We start from the raw sequence: 18,515 nt of genomic DNA, 5'->3' as shown, positions 1-18,515 counted from the left end.
GCTAACTTCATATTTTTTTTAATTTTACTTTTGAAAAACGTTCCTTTTATATAAAATAGTTTTCTTATTCAATTGAGGCAGACCTAAATTAGGACAAATTGACTTTAAACTACCCTTAGATCCTTACAGTGACATAAACGGGTCGTTTCAAAGCTATTTATACCTTTACTCTCACGTGTTGAAGGTAAGAAACTCCCTCATAGTCTGGATTTCGAATCTATATTTAAAAATTCGTTCAAAGGACTTAATTTTTTTCATGATTTGAAGCCCAGACAAGCGCGGAAAAACCCTGCTAAGAATAAAATGCGTACGGTAAGATGCTAATTAAAAACGTGAACAAATGAGTGGATTTTCGTTTGGAACACCAACGACACAGCCATCGATGTTTGCATCAGCAGCCTCAACTCCGGCCTTCACGGGTTTCGGCCAGCCAGCTACGTCAACCGGTAAAACAGAGTGGGACAATGTACATGCTTGATGGTCTACTGTTATAAAGTCTGACTATACATCCCGTTTAATTGTACCCCTTTTCCAATTTCAATAACGAACACGTTTAATGTGATAAAAAGTGCAGAGAACTAAGTCACCTGAATCACTGATTTATATTTTCTAACCTGACTGTGACCAGAATGGCATAAACACTGGCATCCTAAGTCCTACAATGGAAGAGATAGCACATGTTGTTTTTGTTTTGGTGCTATGTCTTACTATCCAAAAATCGGCCTTGTATAGCCTGTTCCGATGTCGTTGACATTGGAATAAGTAGTCAAAGTTTTAGGAACATCTCTCACACTTGGCAGCCTATATCTATACTCTTCCACTAAGTTATATGTAATTAATATACTTACTGTGCTGTCTTTATCCTGGCGGAATGAAAATATGATACTAGCAAATGGACGCATTTTCACTTACTGTTGACATACATTTGAATTTGTTGCAATGCAACGGCAGTCGAGGAATGCTGAATTAAGTTCAAGTAGGATCATGTTGGGGATATGTTTCCTGAACGAAATGTTGCTTACAGTTCCAATAGGCATAATATATTTTTATTCATTTCATTAAAGAATAATATTTGAACTTAACCTGATTTCGGCATTCCCGGCTTTAACTTGAAAACAGGTCCATTTATTTTGTGAGAATTTGAATTTATTAGAGAAATGACATCAGAGTAAGTAAAGACTGACTAAAACATTATGACTTTCCTCTGTAGAAAAGCTTCGTTATTTTAGTTATCAGTTGTGTGAAATGTTCCTGAAAATTTTACTTTTGCAATGATGTTAGTCGACATCAAAACGTGCTACACAGCACCATTATTTAAGCTGTAAGACCTTGACGCCCACAACATAAATATCAGCATTGAGGTCTTACATGTAGGACTATGGCATCCCCTGCACCTTTCATGATTAACGAACTTTCCATAATAACACGGCGCCATATTGCATACACTATGGGCAAATTTATTTGCATTAGACAAGATAATGGCATGGTTCATCCTGTTCAGCAACTGCCGGATAATTTCATAAATTACACGACGTTAAGTTTTTGCAATTATATCCCTTTCCACACATGAACATAGAAATTAAACTGCTTGTTAAATCCACGTGAAAGGTAAAGATGTTGTTGTCATTCTTTTCCTTTGCTTGATTGGACATTGTAAATATCGGAAGCAGACAACTTGTGTATGTAGCTCTGTAGTTGTGCATGCACCCCTTTGCTGAAAATGGACATGTCCAGGAACTGGAAATGGATCTCAAGCATGTATGTCTAATGTAATTTATATTGAAAACTTTCATTAAGCATGAAACACACAGATGATGATGGTGTTAGGGCCACTCTACTCACAGTCACGTTATAAATTTTAAATCAATGAATGAATTGACTAAGTTCCTTGCACTTTTTATCACATTAAAGGTTTCCATTATTGAAACCGGTAGGGGGGTAAAACAAACAGGTTGGTGTACAATGTAAGATGTATCACATGTTATTTATGTTTTAGTGCCAGACACCCAAAACATCAGTATCAGCATCAAGGTCTTACATGTAGGACTAGTCTGCTGTCAGTTATTATGTATCAAATGCAAAGGAACTTATTTTGAAACATTGCTTCTAATCAAAGTTTCCTCTGACCCTTCCCTCCCCAATTGTTTTGTTATTTGGACATTTATGTTGGGGTATCGGGTAAGAGTCATTTGCCAGTTCAAGAAAAGGTGGAATGCTGTGTCAGCATATGGGAACCTCTTACTAGCCAGCCCTTAACAACCTTTCATCCTTGAAAGAAATCAGTAGGAATATGATTTCTCAGAAATTGCAAGTATAACATTCTTTATGTTTTTAATCCACTGACAGAAGAGACGAAACTACAGCATTGATGAAATTTGACCTGGAACTCACCATTTGCATTGCTAGTTGCATGACTACACAGATCTCTTAACCTGTTACTCACAGAGCATAGTTACAAAGTGCAGCGCACTATAAATAGAACTCCTGTTACCTATTCGACTCCATACACATAGGCCGGCCTGTTAACTGTTAAGTAATGTAGTGTATGTTACGTTTAACAGAAATTTTAACCATTTTACATTTTTGGTACACATCTGTTATGTGTGGAAAAATTTAAGAGTAAAGTCCAATTGTTATAGCTGTGTAATTATTTTTCACAGAAGAATTTTTTATGTGCTTTAAAATCTTGAGAGAATTCGTTCACCGTAATGTCAGTGAGGCTGCGTGACCAACCATAGCTGCCATTTCTCATACTCAAAATTTACAAGTTTTTTGTCTGTGTCTACATCACTAAGTCATCTGAATTTGATAATTTATAAAAACTAATTGCTGCCTACATCAATATTAGAGCCTTTACCTAAGTTATTGAATCTTTCATAGTTGTGATTCTAATCGTGAAAACTTTATAAGTAATAATAATAATAATAATGAGGACTTTGTATAGCGCCTAATCTTTAGAAGCTCTAAGTGCTTTTCAACATTAGACAACACCTATAAGATAAGAAAACACACAATGATATGATTACAAAAACAAACACCATGAAATTAGAAAACATGAAGTAAAAAATATGCTGAGAATATTTAAGGTAGGAAACATTATTAGATCTTTAAGTTTGTTCTTGCAGTCGAAACAAGTGAGTTTTGAGAGCACTCTTGAATTGGATCACTGTGTCTTTGTGTCTTAGTTCAGTGGGCAATTTATTCCATGTTGCTGGGCCCTGGTATGCAAAAGAACACTGTCCATATGACTTTGTTTTCATAGTGGGAATAATGAGCATACGATTGTCAGAAGAGTAACGTAAGTATCTTGCTGGTGTGTACACATTGGTGAGGTCAGATAGGTATGTTGGACTAGAGTCCGACAGTGAAACTTAGCACAGAGAACAAATTTTGTGTTTGATTCTGGATCGAATGGATAGCCATTGTAGGGTACAGAGCAGCGGGGAGGTGTGCTCTGATTGTGGTACTCTAAGTATGATCCGAGCAGCTGTGTTTTGAACATTTTGAAGTTTCTGGAGTAAATACTGAGATGAACCAGACAGAATTGAGTTACAATAGTCCAGACTTGAAAGTACTAATGAACACACAAGTGTTTTAGTGGCATCAGCTGAGAGATATTTGCGAATTGAGCTGATGTGTCTCAGCTCAAGATATGCAGCCTTGCATATGTTCATGACATGTTGGTGCAATGTGAGAGTACTGTCCAGAGTAACACCTAGGTTTCGTACTGATTGTGTGAATTTAATGTTGGTGTGGCTGATATTTATTGTTTGAGGTAAAGGATGTGAATGAGAAAGTCTTTGTGTTGTGATCAGAACGGCCTCAGTTTTATCATCATTCATCTTCAGCTTGTTACACGTCATCCATGATTTCACATCAGAAATGCACCTCTCTACACCTTGGATGGTACAGGGCTCAAAATTAGCAGTAGTCTGCTAGCCCGAGGCTAGCAGATTTCCCGTCAGACTAGTAACTCTCATAATGTTAATAGTCCGATGGGCTAGTAAGTTTTGGTTATGAACAGTCAGCGTTTGTTTACACCATTCCCTAATAAAGACTTGACTTAGCAGATGTTCAGTAGAATCAAAGCAGTGGCCATTGTAAACACAGTCCTAACATATTAGCATGAGAAGATGAAGTCAATTTCTGCCTCTGCTTCTATAACAAGAATCCATCCGATTTTGTGGATTTCACTTAACAGCGCAAATTATGGTCCCGTCATAAACAACGGAAGTTTGGTAATTGATCCTAATTAATCTGATAACGAATTAAATGAAAAAATGACGCGGTATCACACTTTATTCACTCGACCACAGTAACAAACTACAAAGCGGTATACCACTCAAAAGTACATGGCAAAAACTATTAAAAGAAATTAGTTTGCATGTTTTTTTATTTAAGTTTTTTTTTGTTTTGTTTTTTTGCTCGCTACCCAGACGCTCCAACAGTCACAAACAGGAAACTACATATTTTACATTTCCATCAAAATAATTATAAAAATTAGATCAATTTATTACGATTACGTTATTGACACATTCTTTCCGTACAGCTACTTTTTCTATGATGATAAGAATAGTTTTTATATTTTTCCCTTACAAGAATAAACAAATAATTGAATACATGTGGATATATCCAAGCAGAATGCCATACATTTGTTGGGAATTAAAATCTCTGAGCATGGGCATCTAAGATTTGAGAATTTTCCGCCTTATTATTAATTTCAACAATACACTGAGGTTCGATTAATTGGAACAATTACCAAATTTAGACTTATGATACCGTAATTGAGCTGTTAAATACAACGCGCCGAGTGTCAGATGGCTTCGCTTGATGGGAACACACCTTTTCCAAACTGAAACTAACACTATCTTCTGATAGCAGTGTTTACAATAGCCGCTGCTTTGATCATGCAGAACATCCGCTGAAGTTAAGTCTTGTTAGGGAGAGTCCATTTAATTGTGGGAGGGGGCAAAGACAGGTGTTTTGAAACGTGTTTTTTGCTCCGACTTTCTTATATAAAGGACACTGTGACATCCCTTTTCTTGCCTTAAATAATTTGTGTCAGCTATACTATAACATCTCGTATTTCAAAACAAGGCACAATTCCTTCCTTATAAGACAGGCAAAATGTGGCATTTGATAGAAGGTGTTCAGCCACCAGGAAAAAAAAGCAGAAGTTGAATGAGAATGATGAGGAATAATTCTTATGATTGGGAAAAGCGTAATGGAAAGTTTCAGAAGAAATGGACAAAAGACAGGGAATGGCTGAATTATGATGAGGAAAGGAATGTTATGTGGTGTAACTGGTGTTTGCAATTCGCAAAAACAAACAGAAAACATCCAGTTTTGTTGGGGGTTGTTTGAACTTTAAAATTGAATCGGTAAACATACATGAAAGCTGTGTGACATTGTTTTGTGAACAGGACTAGTAAAGATTTGTCAGGACTAGTAAATTTCTCTATATACTAGTCCTTCTGGCAACAAAGAAATTTGTGTTAAATTCGAGCCCTGTGGTAGCATCAACTTCATTTGGGTGGCTAGATTTGTGTATTTGGGTGTCATCAGCGTACAATTGGTGAGACACTGGATGATGATCTATGACACTTGAGAGCGACTGAGTGCATAGAATGAAGAGAACAGGTCCGAGAACAGACCCCAGTGGAACACCACAACATAGATCAACTGGGCTGGAGTGTATTCCATTTGCAGATACAATTTGTGTCCTGTTGAGCAAGTAGGACTTGAACCACAGTAAGGCTGTATCATGAATGCCAAATACATGCTGGAGACGGTGAAGTAATATATCATGGTCTATTGTGTCAAATATTGCAGACAAATCAAGGAGGGCAAGGACTGTAATCTTTCCTCTATCCAACGCAGAGAGAATGTCATTAACTACTTTTAGAAGAGTATTTTCAGTACTGTGGCAAGGGCAATATGCAGAATGTACATTGCTAAAAAGACTGTTTGAATTCAAGTGAGATACAAGCTGGGATAGAACAACCTTTTCTAAGATTTTTTATATGAATGGGAGATTAGAATACTGGGTGGTAGTTCTTTAAATCGTTATGGTCTAGTGTTGGTTTCTTCAGCAGAGGCTTTACAATGGCAGTTTTGAAAAATGATGGGAATTCCCCGGATGAGAGAGAGGTATTAATAACATCAGTTAGTGAAGGCAATACTGGATCTTAGCACTCAAGCAGCAGTGATGTTGGGATTGGATCAAGTTCACATGACTGAATGAAATCCGCGACTGCCATTTTGGAGAGTGGAGATTATGACCCAGTTACTTTAAATAGCAGATATCAACCGGTGCATAAACAGTGACCACATGATCTGACGTAATTGTCATTCACAGAAATGAATGTAGTATCTAATAGGGAGTTTTCTCTGAAGGTGGCGCTACGAAAACCGACTTAAAATGGCTGATGTTAACAGCAGGCGTCAAAAGGCACTTCCATGCGAATGGAGTAGAGGTGTCCAAAGACGCTTGCATGAATAAAGGGTTAACCTACATGTCATTGACATCAGAGGTCCAATAAATGCATTATCAAATGTAAAATATCCACTTTCCTGACATGCGAGTCTCTCTCTCTCTCTCTCTCTCTCTCTCTCTCTCTCTCTCTCTCTCTAATAGCTCGCATTATACATCACTTACAGGGATGGTCCTGGCTTTTAAGAAGCTGTCACCAAAAAAAACGCCAACCTCAATATTTTGTCGCCAATTTTCAAAAAGTGTCACCAAAACAAGTAGTGTACATTTTGTCAAGTGTTAATTTAGTCTATTAATGTAGCAGGCAATGAAAATTACAAAAGATGGGTTAGTTAATACTCTAATTACAACAAGTATTAACAAAATGTTACAAAGTGTTACATGAAGATCCGTCACGATTTTAGGGCTGCCCACTTGTTGGATGTAGTTTCAAAGTCTAATTTTTCACATCTGTACATGCTGATTCTCATTAAATTCTCGAGAGATGAGATGCAGATTTTATTTCTGATGTCAGTTTTTATGAGGTTCATCTTACTGAATCCACGTTCACAGTCTACAGTGCTGACAGGTGACACCAGTAGTCTCTCAGCAATCTCCCCCCCCCCCTTATGGCTAGCTTCACAAAGCTTGTAGTGAATTGCTTCCTAAATCCCAAGAATGATCACTGAATGCTGTATAAATTTTCTCGACAAGCAAAATTGGATCTCCATTCCCACGAATGAAACTTACATGAGTCAACACCTGGCAATATTGGACCGTATATATAAGCATAAATTCACACCAAATTTAGGGATTCTTTCACTTCTGTATTTTGAGAAATAAGTAATTATTATTAATTATGCAAAACTGTTTTTTTTTTTTTTTTTTTTTTTTGCTATTTCTTGTTGCGGAGTTTAAGTCTCTGCAGCTGTAACACAGAGTGATGGCAAAAGGAAAAGATCAATGAGTAAAATGCTGCACTGGCGACAGATACAGTTGTGATTGATACAGTACTCAACCCAGATGTCAGCATAAGCAGATTATGATGTAACAATGCACTGTAAAGATGGGGTTGTCAATACGAACAAAGGATCGTTTGTGTAACAGATTGATTCCAATGCATTGCTTAGTCAAGTTTGTGGCTTCCTTTCATTCTCCCTTTTAATTTATCCAGTCCAAATCCATGACTGTATGTACCAATTAAATAACTAAAAAGTCTGTCGCCAAAAAAATCGCCAGATGGGGTATTTTTGTCGCCAATAAGGAAAAAAATTCGCAATTTGCGACATTGGCGAAGCCCAGGATGATCCCTGACTTATCTTATATTGCAAAGTATGATCATAGGGTTTTATTATTAAAATGTCATTATCTAAATAAAATTTCTTACAAAACTATTATTTGGAAAATAATATACATAATATAGATTAGCGTAATACCTGATGTTTCTTTTATTTGGCCGGTTGGCTGCAGTGATTGGGATGAGTGCATGCATGGTATTGATAATTTGTTGTAAGCAGATAATCGGCGGTAGTCTACAGCAAGCGTGTTAAAAAGTATTTACTTTTAAGAATATACTATCTTTCATTTAACCCCCAAATCAAATGTTTATTCCTTAATTTCCACTATTTAATTCTGATTTAAAATTCAAGCTATGTCAAGATGACTGTTATGATTAAATTTATATTTTGGAAATTTGTTTTCATCAGCATAGATTATTTCTGCTGATACCGATTATACCAATTGTTCCAATAATTGGCCCGATTATGAGTATGGTTGATTAATCGGTACAGCTTTAATGGATGCAACATGAAACCATTTAAACATTTATTTTGCTTGGTCCTCGGGAGCCTTCAAAGAAAACACATGATATTGCAAGAGAAAATTACGCAAAAAGTCCTATCATTTTCAGATTGAACATGGAGTTCAAGGAATCACTGATGACAACTTATTAAGAGTTGGAAACTTATCTACTTGTCAATATCATTGAGGGATATTTACACTGTATGGTAAATTGATTTCTGTTCCTTCCAAAGACATGTCTTGAAAATAGAAAATTTTACTTTCATATTGATAATATGTTGTGACCTTTTTCATTTATTTTATCGTTTGTTTATATATTTTAAATGAGAATTTGAACGTTAGCTGCTTACTGTTATTCTTTCAGGTTTTACTGGTTTTGGAACATCGACCAGCACAGCTGCCCCAACTACTTCAGCAGGTAGGCCCATTCTTGAATAAAATCTCCATTTCATTCAGTCATCTAACAAGTCCATATGTGTAAGACTATAAACAAATCATTTAAAAAAATGGAATTAAAAATAAACTGTTACAGTTAAAATCTTAGGATGAACTCATGGGTTGTAACTGTTTGGAGTAAAATGATGCCAGCAATCATTTGCAAGGCTGGAATACTTAAGCGGAAAAGACAACTTCACCAGCAGTGGTCTGACGATGACAGAGATGACATGAATGCAGGAAACAAGGAGATTACTGAAGCACATCTTGCAGCAGTTACAGACATTTTCAATGATGACCAGTCAGACAAGAGCTTGGTTGATTTGACAGCAATTCTTGCAGCGAGATTGAACTTTCTCAATAAACATTAGTTAGGTTTCTTTCAATATTTCAATCAAAATGCTGATGGGTTGGGCACATGGTATGATAGTAGTGACTAATATTAGGTACATACATTCATTTTTGTTGCTCCATTTGACTGGTGACCACTAATTATAGATATACATTTGCATAGTCACTACGTTAACCACAATAATTTCAAGCCTGACACATCTCTTTATGATTCGGGGCTCATTCAAGATCCTGTCTGTTATTATTGTCCCTTGAGTCAGTGGTGACACATATATACTGCTAACAACTTGGGAGTGCCATAAATACTTTATAACCCCATCCCAGCCCCTTCCACTTCAGTGGAATCTAAAGTTCCAGAACAAACAACCCACCCCAGTCAAAATCGAATGTTTTAAATTTTTATCTGGAATTGTATGGGAAGTGTTATCAGATATCATGGCCTTATCTGGAATTGTACAGGAAGTGTTATCAGTGTTAATAACTACATAGGTGTTGTTATGTGGCATAACTTTATATCTGGACAAGTTATGTGACAACTTTATCTGGAACTGTATAGAAGGTGTTGTGTCACATAGCGTTTATCTGGAGCTGCATAGATTGTGTTGTGTTACATCACAGATACATGACTGCGCAAATACAATAACACCTAATGGAGCTGGATCAAAAAAATCAACCTTTAACAAAGAGAAAAAAAGGAAGAAAAGAAAATGGAAAGGGAGAATAATAAAATTGTTTATATGTATTGTTCAGTCTTACCTAAGGAAAAGAATTTTGCATTAGCTGTGATATTTTGTCAGTTATCTGAAGTTCTTGTCCAGTATTTGTAATGCTATCAAATTCTATTGCATTGTGAGAAATTAAGCTTCCTATTCCATGCTGAAAGTAATGGACATTCATACAAATAAAGCATAAAAAGAACAAAATATCCACTAGTTTTATATTTAAAAAATAAGTTTAGCTTATGCAAAAAAATTTAGTGTAAGCTTGAAAAATGTATTTTAAATCATTTGAATTAATTACTGAATACTAAAATAATGGAAAAATAGTGGACAGTTGTAATGTCATGTAAATATTGATTTCATGTAAACAAGCCAGATGTACCAGTTATAATGATGCATTCATGTACTGTGATATAAAACATGCAGTCATCAAAAAATGTAATTCATAATTGCACCACTCTGTAGTCTTAACCTAAGTAATTCATTTATTTCTCTTGAAAACAAAGTGAAACTTTAAAAACAACTGACAGTATTGTGAATTAAATTCCAAATACACCACTCCCTCAATAACTTGTGCCTTGATAACTAGCAAACCAGCTTATAACACGGTGTCAGGCGTGGATCCCATTTTTTAAACCCGAAAATACCCCAAAAATATATCTCCTATATGTTGAACTTGAAGAAAATCACGATCAAAATTGGTAATGGAAACTTTGATGTATCACTCGTTTTATCATTGAGAATGGTGGATAGGACCTGGAAATTTTAATCAACACTATGAAATATCAAATTTAAAAATAGGTCATACAATTTTTTACATTTTCTTTCCAAACAACATTCCTAGTACACTGCAATTAACGATATGTAAGGAAATTTCGATCCAAGAAAATGTCACTTACGCTGAGTGGAGGCATTACTTTAATAAATAAATACAAATTAAATGACTTTTTTTATCAATTGAAATTTGTGTTCTAGTTCCATCTTTTAGTTCTTTTTAAGTGTAATCGTCATAAGTGCAATATATCCTCTCGTAATTAATCAAAAATGCATCAAACTACCGTAACAGCTATCTCCGCGACCATTTCTCTGAGAACCTAATTAAATGCCGACCATATTTTGATAACTTACTTGCAGGAGTATTTGTTGTATTGTTGCACTGAATTAAAACTGGTCTTCTTTATATTATCACGTTAATTATTGTCTTTGAATATATAAAAAAAGGAGGTGGAATAAAAGAAAAGTTTAAAAAGGTACAAAAATCTGACTAACTTAAAATCTAGCGGCCTCAGTCACATGTCTGGTGAACTCACTTCATTTGATCAATCAAACACTAATAGACATTATTGTGTATGTAACAGAATCTGCCTTAAATTAACCGACCCTTTCATAACTGATCAAAGATAACAAGGCAGCAAAGCAAAAAAAATTCTTCGTAAAATAAAGAGCTTGATTTCACAGATACGGACCATTGTGGGCAAGCGATTTTCAGAGAATTCTTGAACTTTCATTTAGAGAAATACCACTACAGGAACCAGACTCATCAAGAAAACAAAAAGCAGTTACGTAATACACAGATTTTTCGTGTACGTGTGATGGTTGTTCAGACTAGTTGGAACGGTCTTTCATATGTTAGATATTTTGAGGGAAAAAAATGTTATTTAAACAGAATAATGAGTAGCTTCATTAGAAAAAGCGCATTATTAAAAATTATTATCGGCATGATTGTAAAATGAGGATTCAGTCATTAAACAGCCCAGTTCCCTAACGCCGCGCCCCCCCCCCCTTACGTTTTTCTTGATGTCAAAGCATTTTTTCTTCAAGTTTTGGAGATCCCTAGGTAACTCATGCCTCACTTATAGTGCGGTCTATGTTTGTGGACCCTGTTGTTATCAAGGGAGAGGTGTAGTCCTAAAAGTTCTACCACAAATCCAAATATGGAAGTTACAATTGAATTCCAGTGGTGTTTCAAATAAATTCCGATATTGAATATATTGATGTGCCTTTTGGACTGGAATGTGACAGTGTGTTAATAGTCTTTTGTTGTATCACAGTAATAAAATCCAAACTCTCCTTGTCTGAATTCACTAAAATTCCAGATGATTGATTTAGTACAAAAAGTATTAAAAAGCACTTTGTAATTTCAGTAAATTATTTAAATAAAAAATCCAGCAAATTAAAAACTGAACACAACAATAAGACTGATTTTTATTTAGATGTTAAAGCAGGAATTAATAATTTTTAAACTTAACAACATTGATATGAAAAGCTAAGACAGTAATAAAGCCAGGATGTAGGTCAATCTCCTCTCTAAAACATTCAGAGTTGTTAAGAAGTTTGGAAATTTCAGAGTAAAAAACAAATATCCTGCATTCATATAGAAGTAAGTATGTTTACTTCCATGGATAATGATCTGAATATTTAATCTATAATCATAGTGAAATATTAGCTATGTATTATGTTGTGTACAAAATAAACATCACTAGTCAGGTACAATATTATTTTGATGTTTGACAAAGGTCATTTACAAAATACAGATATAAATGGCATATAATCACTGAGAAAAGCCAACAAGGAATACCAATTAAATATACACAAAAATAACTACTTTATTAAAGTCATTCAAAGCCAACAAAGAATACCAATTAAATACACACAAAAATAACTACTTTATTAAAGTCATTCAAAGCCAACAAAAATACCAATTAAATATACACAAAAATAAACACTTTATTAAAGTCATTCAAAGTTTACAGCTGACCATTAATGAACCTTTAACAAAATTTTCTTCAGCTTTTACTGGTTTTGGTGGATTTGGAACTACAACACAGGCTAGCACAGGTGGATTTGGAGGTACTGGGACAGGATTCACAGGATTTGGGACAGGAGGGACTAGTACAGGGACAGGATTCACTGGATTTGGGACAGGAGGAACTAGTACAGGGACAGGATTCACTGGATTTGGGACAGGTGGAACTAGTACAGGATTTGGAACAGGAGGGACAGGCACAGGATTTGGAACAGGATTAACTGGTACAGGATTTGGAACTGGGGGAACTGGCACAGGATTTGGAACTGGGGGAACTGGCACAGGATTTGGAACAGGAGTCACAGCCACTGGCTTTGGGACAGGTCTAGGAAGTACAACAGGTTTTGGGACAGGAGGAAGCACATCTGGCTTTGGGACAGGTAGTACATTGGGCTTTGGGACAGGAGGGACTACCTCTGCTTTTGGGACAGGGTTGGGCAGCACAGCTTTTGGAACAGGTGGAAGTCAGTTTGGAACATTTGGGACAGGAACCACTGGGTTGCTAGGTATATTGTTTTCTCTATGGAATTATGTTTTTCATGATATCTTTTACAACTGTCTTTATTTGTTTATGACTTTTATGAATTTATTATTAAACCCATGCATTAGCAGGGGACATTATGATACCCTTCTTCTTTCTGGCCATTGCAGCTTTTAAACTGCGGGGATAAAAGTCATTAAAATTTGTGCTTGCCCTTTATGTAACCATCAGCAAGAGGAGTGTCATCTTTGATGTCTCCCTTCCGCATCGTTAGAATTTCAAAAGACATATTTAAACAATTTCAACTACAATTTAACCTTTTCAATTTGCTTGGAATGAGTTAATGGAACAGGAACTGGATGCTAAAGTTACAATGAGTTAATGGAACAGGAACTGGATGCTAAAGTTACAATGAGTTAATGGAACAGGAACTGGATGCTAAAGTTACAATGAGTTAATGGAACAGGAACTGGATGCTAAAGTTACAATGAGCAAATGTATAGAGAACCAAAATTGAAAGATAAATGGTACTGATAAATATGCTGCTTCATACAACCAATAAATGCGGGGAAGCAAAGACATTTTGTCTTTCATGTGACTAGCTAGATAGGTGTCACTTTTCCACTTTGGCAATGGTGTCATTGTCATGCCAATGGTGTCATTGTCAAAACTGGTAAACAGAGTTCACCAGCATCATTTGCTGTTTTTAACTGAAATTTGACTATGATATTAATATATGCTTCAAATTTGTATTCAGATACACTTGGATTGTTCTTTCTTTTACACAAAATCTTTAAATATATAAGCGTACAGCTATGTTATTTTGATGTCATTCACAGATAAGAAAATACATATATGGAACTTGTGTTTTACCATAACTCGTTAACCTCAGGATATTTTCAGTTTTGCCTGAAATGGTGGTAGGAAACTCATTTTGGGCTTATTTCTGAATGAATCCAAAATACATCTCCCTCCAGAGAGATTTTTATTCAGGCAAATGTCAGGGTGTATAAAAGACATTTTTTACTGGCAATTTCGATTTTGCTTGTGCAGAAGGGTAAAAGTTGGACTTATTTCTATTTTGGGGGGCATATTGGACCAATGATTTTGTGTCCTGGCCACTTTTGACTACAAATTTCAAAATTCTCCTACTTTCTGCACTTGTCCTTGTGCATTTTGAACTAGTCTGCTTTTTATCTCAGGCCAAAAAGTCTAACATCTGGACACAAACTCCAGTTCTAAAACTGGTAAAAATTGTTTTGCTGGAAAAAATCTGGTCTCAAAAATTGGGTTTTTCCCACTGTGTTTTGAAATGTAAGTAGAAGGTTGAAATTGTTTTGGTATAATTGTAGAACTATATGTATCTACTTTTCTGTAAAACCACCCAATCTGGTGTATTTTAAATGATTTTGATGATACAGCCCCATGATGTGTGAACATGGCATGTGTGTTAATGAGTTTACGAGTTCCCTTCAAGCTTTTAACCTTTAAGCATTCTAATATTTTGAGTTTTTTTTCCAAACAGGAAATCAGCAACAAATACAACAACTACAGCAACAACAACAACAACAACAACAACAACCAGATGCTCTTACAATAATGGCACAGGCTGTGTCCTTGCCTCAGATATTTGGTGATGAAAGGGATGTCATCCTAGCCAAATGGAACCAACTGCAGGCCCTTTGGGGAACTGGAAGGGGCTTTTTCAACCAAAACCAATCTATCCCCTTTACCCCAGATAACCCTTTCTGCAAGTTTAAGGTCAGTTTGTTGCAGTTTAAACTATTTTTTTGAAGTCATTAATTTCCATGGGATAATAATGTTTTTGGTTGATCTTGATACAGTTTCTTTTCTAAGCATGGCCAAACCAAGAAAATTGATACATATGAAAAGTAAATTTTATTCTCAGTAATTTGATATTGGTATTCAGGAGTTATGGTTGGAAATATCTAACCATATTTCTCAGATGATAAGATCAGGGGACCAGCCTGATATAATTTTCTTAAACAGTTATTTTTTTCATCTATTAATTTAGGTGCTGAAGAAAATGGCAGTATTGGCATAGCTTAAAAGTTTATGCTCATTAAATGATTTCTCGGTAATTTAAATATATTGAAATCTTGTGTTTTCTTTGATGATAACATTAGACGGTCAGATTAATATAATTTTTTCGAAGGTGGGGATGGACTTATTGTTGAATATGACCATATTATGTTAAAGTCATGTTATCAGAAATTGAATTTACTGTGCTTCACTGTCTATTAGGTTGTATGATAGCAAAATGAAAGCCACTCCTTAAAATATATTATTTCCCATTTAGATACATTACAGAGCTCTTGGAAATGCTTAATTACATTTTGATGCAATTGTTTTATCTGGGATGCAGAAATTTACTTATGCAAGAGTCCTCCGTACGCATGCAAATAGCTGGGGGACAAATTCAAAGACTTGCCAGTTCTACTTCAGCCACCTACTGAGTGGGAGAATGTGTTGATTAATTGATCATTTAAGCTGTGCTGATATTTACAGTAACAGAATTCAGTGGTTAAAAGACCTCAAGATCTGCCTGCTTTATTTATAAGAGTACACCAAAAGAACACGATGCAGTAGCTGGGTGGCAGGTTCAAAAACTTTGACTAGCTGCTTGGGTGGGAAGATGTGCTGATATTTACAATGACTGAATTCAGAGGCTGATAGAATCTGAAATGTACATATGGTTATTATAATATAAGAGTACACCAGAACTTTAGCTTCCATTATTGCATTGATTTCTGATTGTAGCCAGATAAATAGTGCATTCTGTGTATCTAAGGTCACCAATATTGACACAAAATGCACCCCCCAATTGACTGATTGACGAAAATAAAATTATGCAATGCTTACCAATTGAAAAGTTGCAATTGTCACCAGAATATTCTACTAATTTCGGACAAATGGGATACCATCCCTGTGTTTTCATGACTCGCAATATGGTGGCTTAATCTGCACATGGCTTTGAAAAGATTTAATATTTATGCCTCATGCTCTAGACACGAGATACATTACTTTGGATTCTTTCTGTCAGCATTTCAGCCTAGCTGGTTTTACAGAATTCAATGTAACAATGCCACTAAATGGCAAGAGCTATTAAGCAAACTAAACCAATCTTATAAAAAAATTAGTAAAAATTCATTATTTTATGTTAAAAAATAAGTTATGTTGACGAGAAACAACAATGAATATGATATAATGTATTTACAATGTCTCGTTCGTGGTTAAAAAATTAATAAAGAATTTAGAAATAGACCATACACCTGGGATTTTCTCGAGAATTTGTCTGAGATACAAGTTGACAAATAAGGTGTGGGGCAACTTCTTGCATAATTAGAAACTTGGATTAAAATACAGCATTGTTCTATGGTAAACAATTCTATAATTTAAATAATGTATTTGTATGATTCCCAAAGATAAAAATTAAATAGGTTTTCTGGGTTCAAAAAGGTCATAGATTGGGTCTTCGTGTTGATATTTTAGAAATCACATTTTTATACTCATTTAGAATAGAAATGTGGGTTATTTTTGTACACTATGAATATCACTTTCCTTAATTAAAAAACAATCGTTCTTTCCTGATAAAATTGGATTTTCAACCGAAACAACACTTGATCCAATGTCTACAGAAATGACTTATTGTAGACTACAGAATTGGCTGACATGGTTGTACATATCAGTGTTATAAAGAATGTGGAAATTAAACTCAAAGGCAACCAGCAGTTCGTCTAATCTGCAAAGTACAACATTTTGGGGGAGGGGACTGCAATGTTAGCTGAGGGGAAAAATAGGAGTTCTGGACTCCTAGTTTTAAAATCCTAGCAAGACTTATGCATTATTTTCATTATGAAACATTCAGAGAGCTTATTACATTTTTGTTAATGGAAAAATACTGTCAAATTCCCAAGCCATGGATCAGGATGGTAGTGTTTAGTCCACCATTATAATTAGAACTAAGATCCACACCTGCACATGTAATGATCATAGATTTCTGAACTGTTTTTGGGGGGCGGATTATTCATTTTTATACTAATCCAACTTTAAAAAATACTATCATTAATTATCTTTTATTATTTTGAATTGAAGCTTTTGATACCTGTTACTTACTGTACATCAGTACAGTTCTTTTCTTATGAAGGTTTGGACTTTGTTAGAACAGGAAGGTATGTTAGCAATGAAAGCATGGTGTTCTTAAAGTTATTACATCTTTTAGCAATTTGGTTTTCATTTTAACCTTCCAGATATGATGAAAGCTGATTTTTGATTATCCTTTGAATAAAGCTATTATAATGGCTGGATTAGTAGAATTCATACACAGGGTATTTACTGCCTTTTCTTAAACCCTTTACCTCATAGAGTGTATGGCTTTGTAGGCAGTTGATATACATGTACCAAAGTTACACAGCGTACTAAAAATAGAACACACGTTACCTGTTTGACTCCGTACACATAGGCCTGCCTGTTAACTGTTACAGCAGTATAGTATATATATGTTACATTCAACATCAGTTTTAACAACTTGACATTTTTGGTACACATCAATTATGTATAGAAGGATTTAAAAGCAAAATCTAATCATTATAGCTTTATAAATATTTTTCAACGAATAATTTGTTATGTGCTTTAAAATCATGAGAGAACTAGTTCAGTGTCAAGCCAGTGAAACTGTGTGACCTACCATAGCTGCCATTTCTCTTACTAGAAATTTACCAGTTCTTTGCCTACATCTACATCACTAAATCATCCAGATTTGATAAATTATAGAAACTCATTGTTGCCTTCATCAGCATCAGAGTTTTTACCTAAGTTTTTGAAGATTTCATTGTCGTGATTCTAATTGTTCAGTTGTTCAAACTCCGTTAAGTACTGACCACAGCCTCTGTTTTAGGGGAGTGTAGAATCCAGCAGATTATGACTAGAGCTTAAGCAGCAACCACATGATCTGATGTAATGGTCATTCACATCAGTGAATGTAGTATTTACTAGGGGATTGTCCCCCAAAGGTGGCACTATGAAAACTGGCTCAAACAAGCTGATGTTTTCAGCAGGCATCCAAATGCACTTCAGTGAGAATGGTCTAGAGGCATCCAGAGTCACTTCATGTGAATCGGGTGGAGGCGTTAAAAAGCATAATAGGACATGGTCCTGAACTCTGATACCTTACTGTTCTGTTATTCTGTTCTAAAAGACTACAACAAGCAAGTATTTTACTCATATTTTAGAAATTGTTCGAATATGAAACATTTTGAAATGATTCTTTTTATAAATAGCTGATTTTTAACACAGCAGTTAAACATCATTTTAATGGGAATATCAGTGACCAGTTTTGCAATGATTTATTGAATGAATGGCATTTTGCATTCTGCTGGGACTATACAGATAAGGGGAAACATTAAAGACTCTTTGAATTAAATTACTAAA

General features: G+C 35.2%; 1 protein-coding gene across 2 annotated transcripts in view; it reads left to right on the top strand.

The window, feature by feature from the left end:
* Positions 1-253: 253 nt before the first annotated feature.
* The window catches only part of LOC149797378 (nuclear pore complex protein Nup54-like), a 62,284-nt gene continuing 44,022 nt past the window's right edge, over positions 254-18,515 (top strand). For both annotated transcript variants that reach the window (XR_016421803.1, XM_089962151.1), the window contains exons 1-4: positions 254-446; positions 8,637-8,690; positions 12,568-13,089; positions 14,590-14,825. Coding sequence is in view for 1 of the 2 variants with exons in the window: in XM_089962151.1 (XP_089818277.1) it covers positions 341-446; positions 8,637-8,690; positions 12,568-13,089; positions 14,590-14,825 (918 nt within the window). In the remaining variant the exon portion in view is untranslated. The remainder of the gene's footprint in view (positions 447-8,636; positions 8,691-12,567; positions 13,090-14,589; positions 14,826-18,515) is intronic.

Source organism: Sinohyriopsis cumingii, chromosome 6 (genome assembly GCF_028554795.1).
Source record: "Sinohyriopsis cumingii isolate HCF-2022 chromosome 6, ASM2855479v2, whole genome shotgun sequence".
NCBI classification, from domain to species: Eukaryota; Metazoa; Mollusca; class Bivalvia; order Unionida; family Unionidae; genus Sinohyriopsis; species Sinohyriopsis cumingii.
Note: the sequence above shows the minus strand (reverse complement) of the source record. Positions and strands in the feature narration are given on the sequence as shown.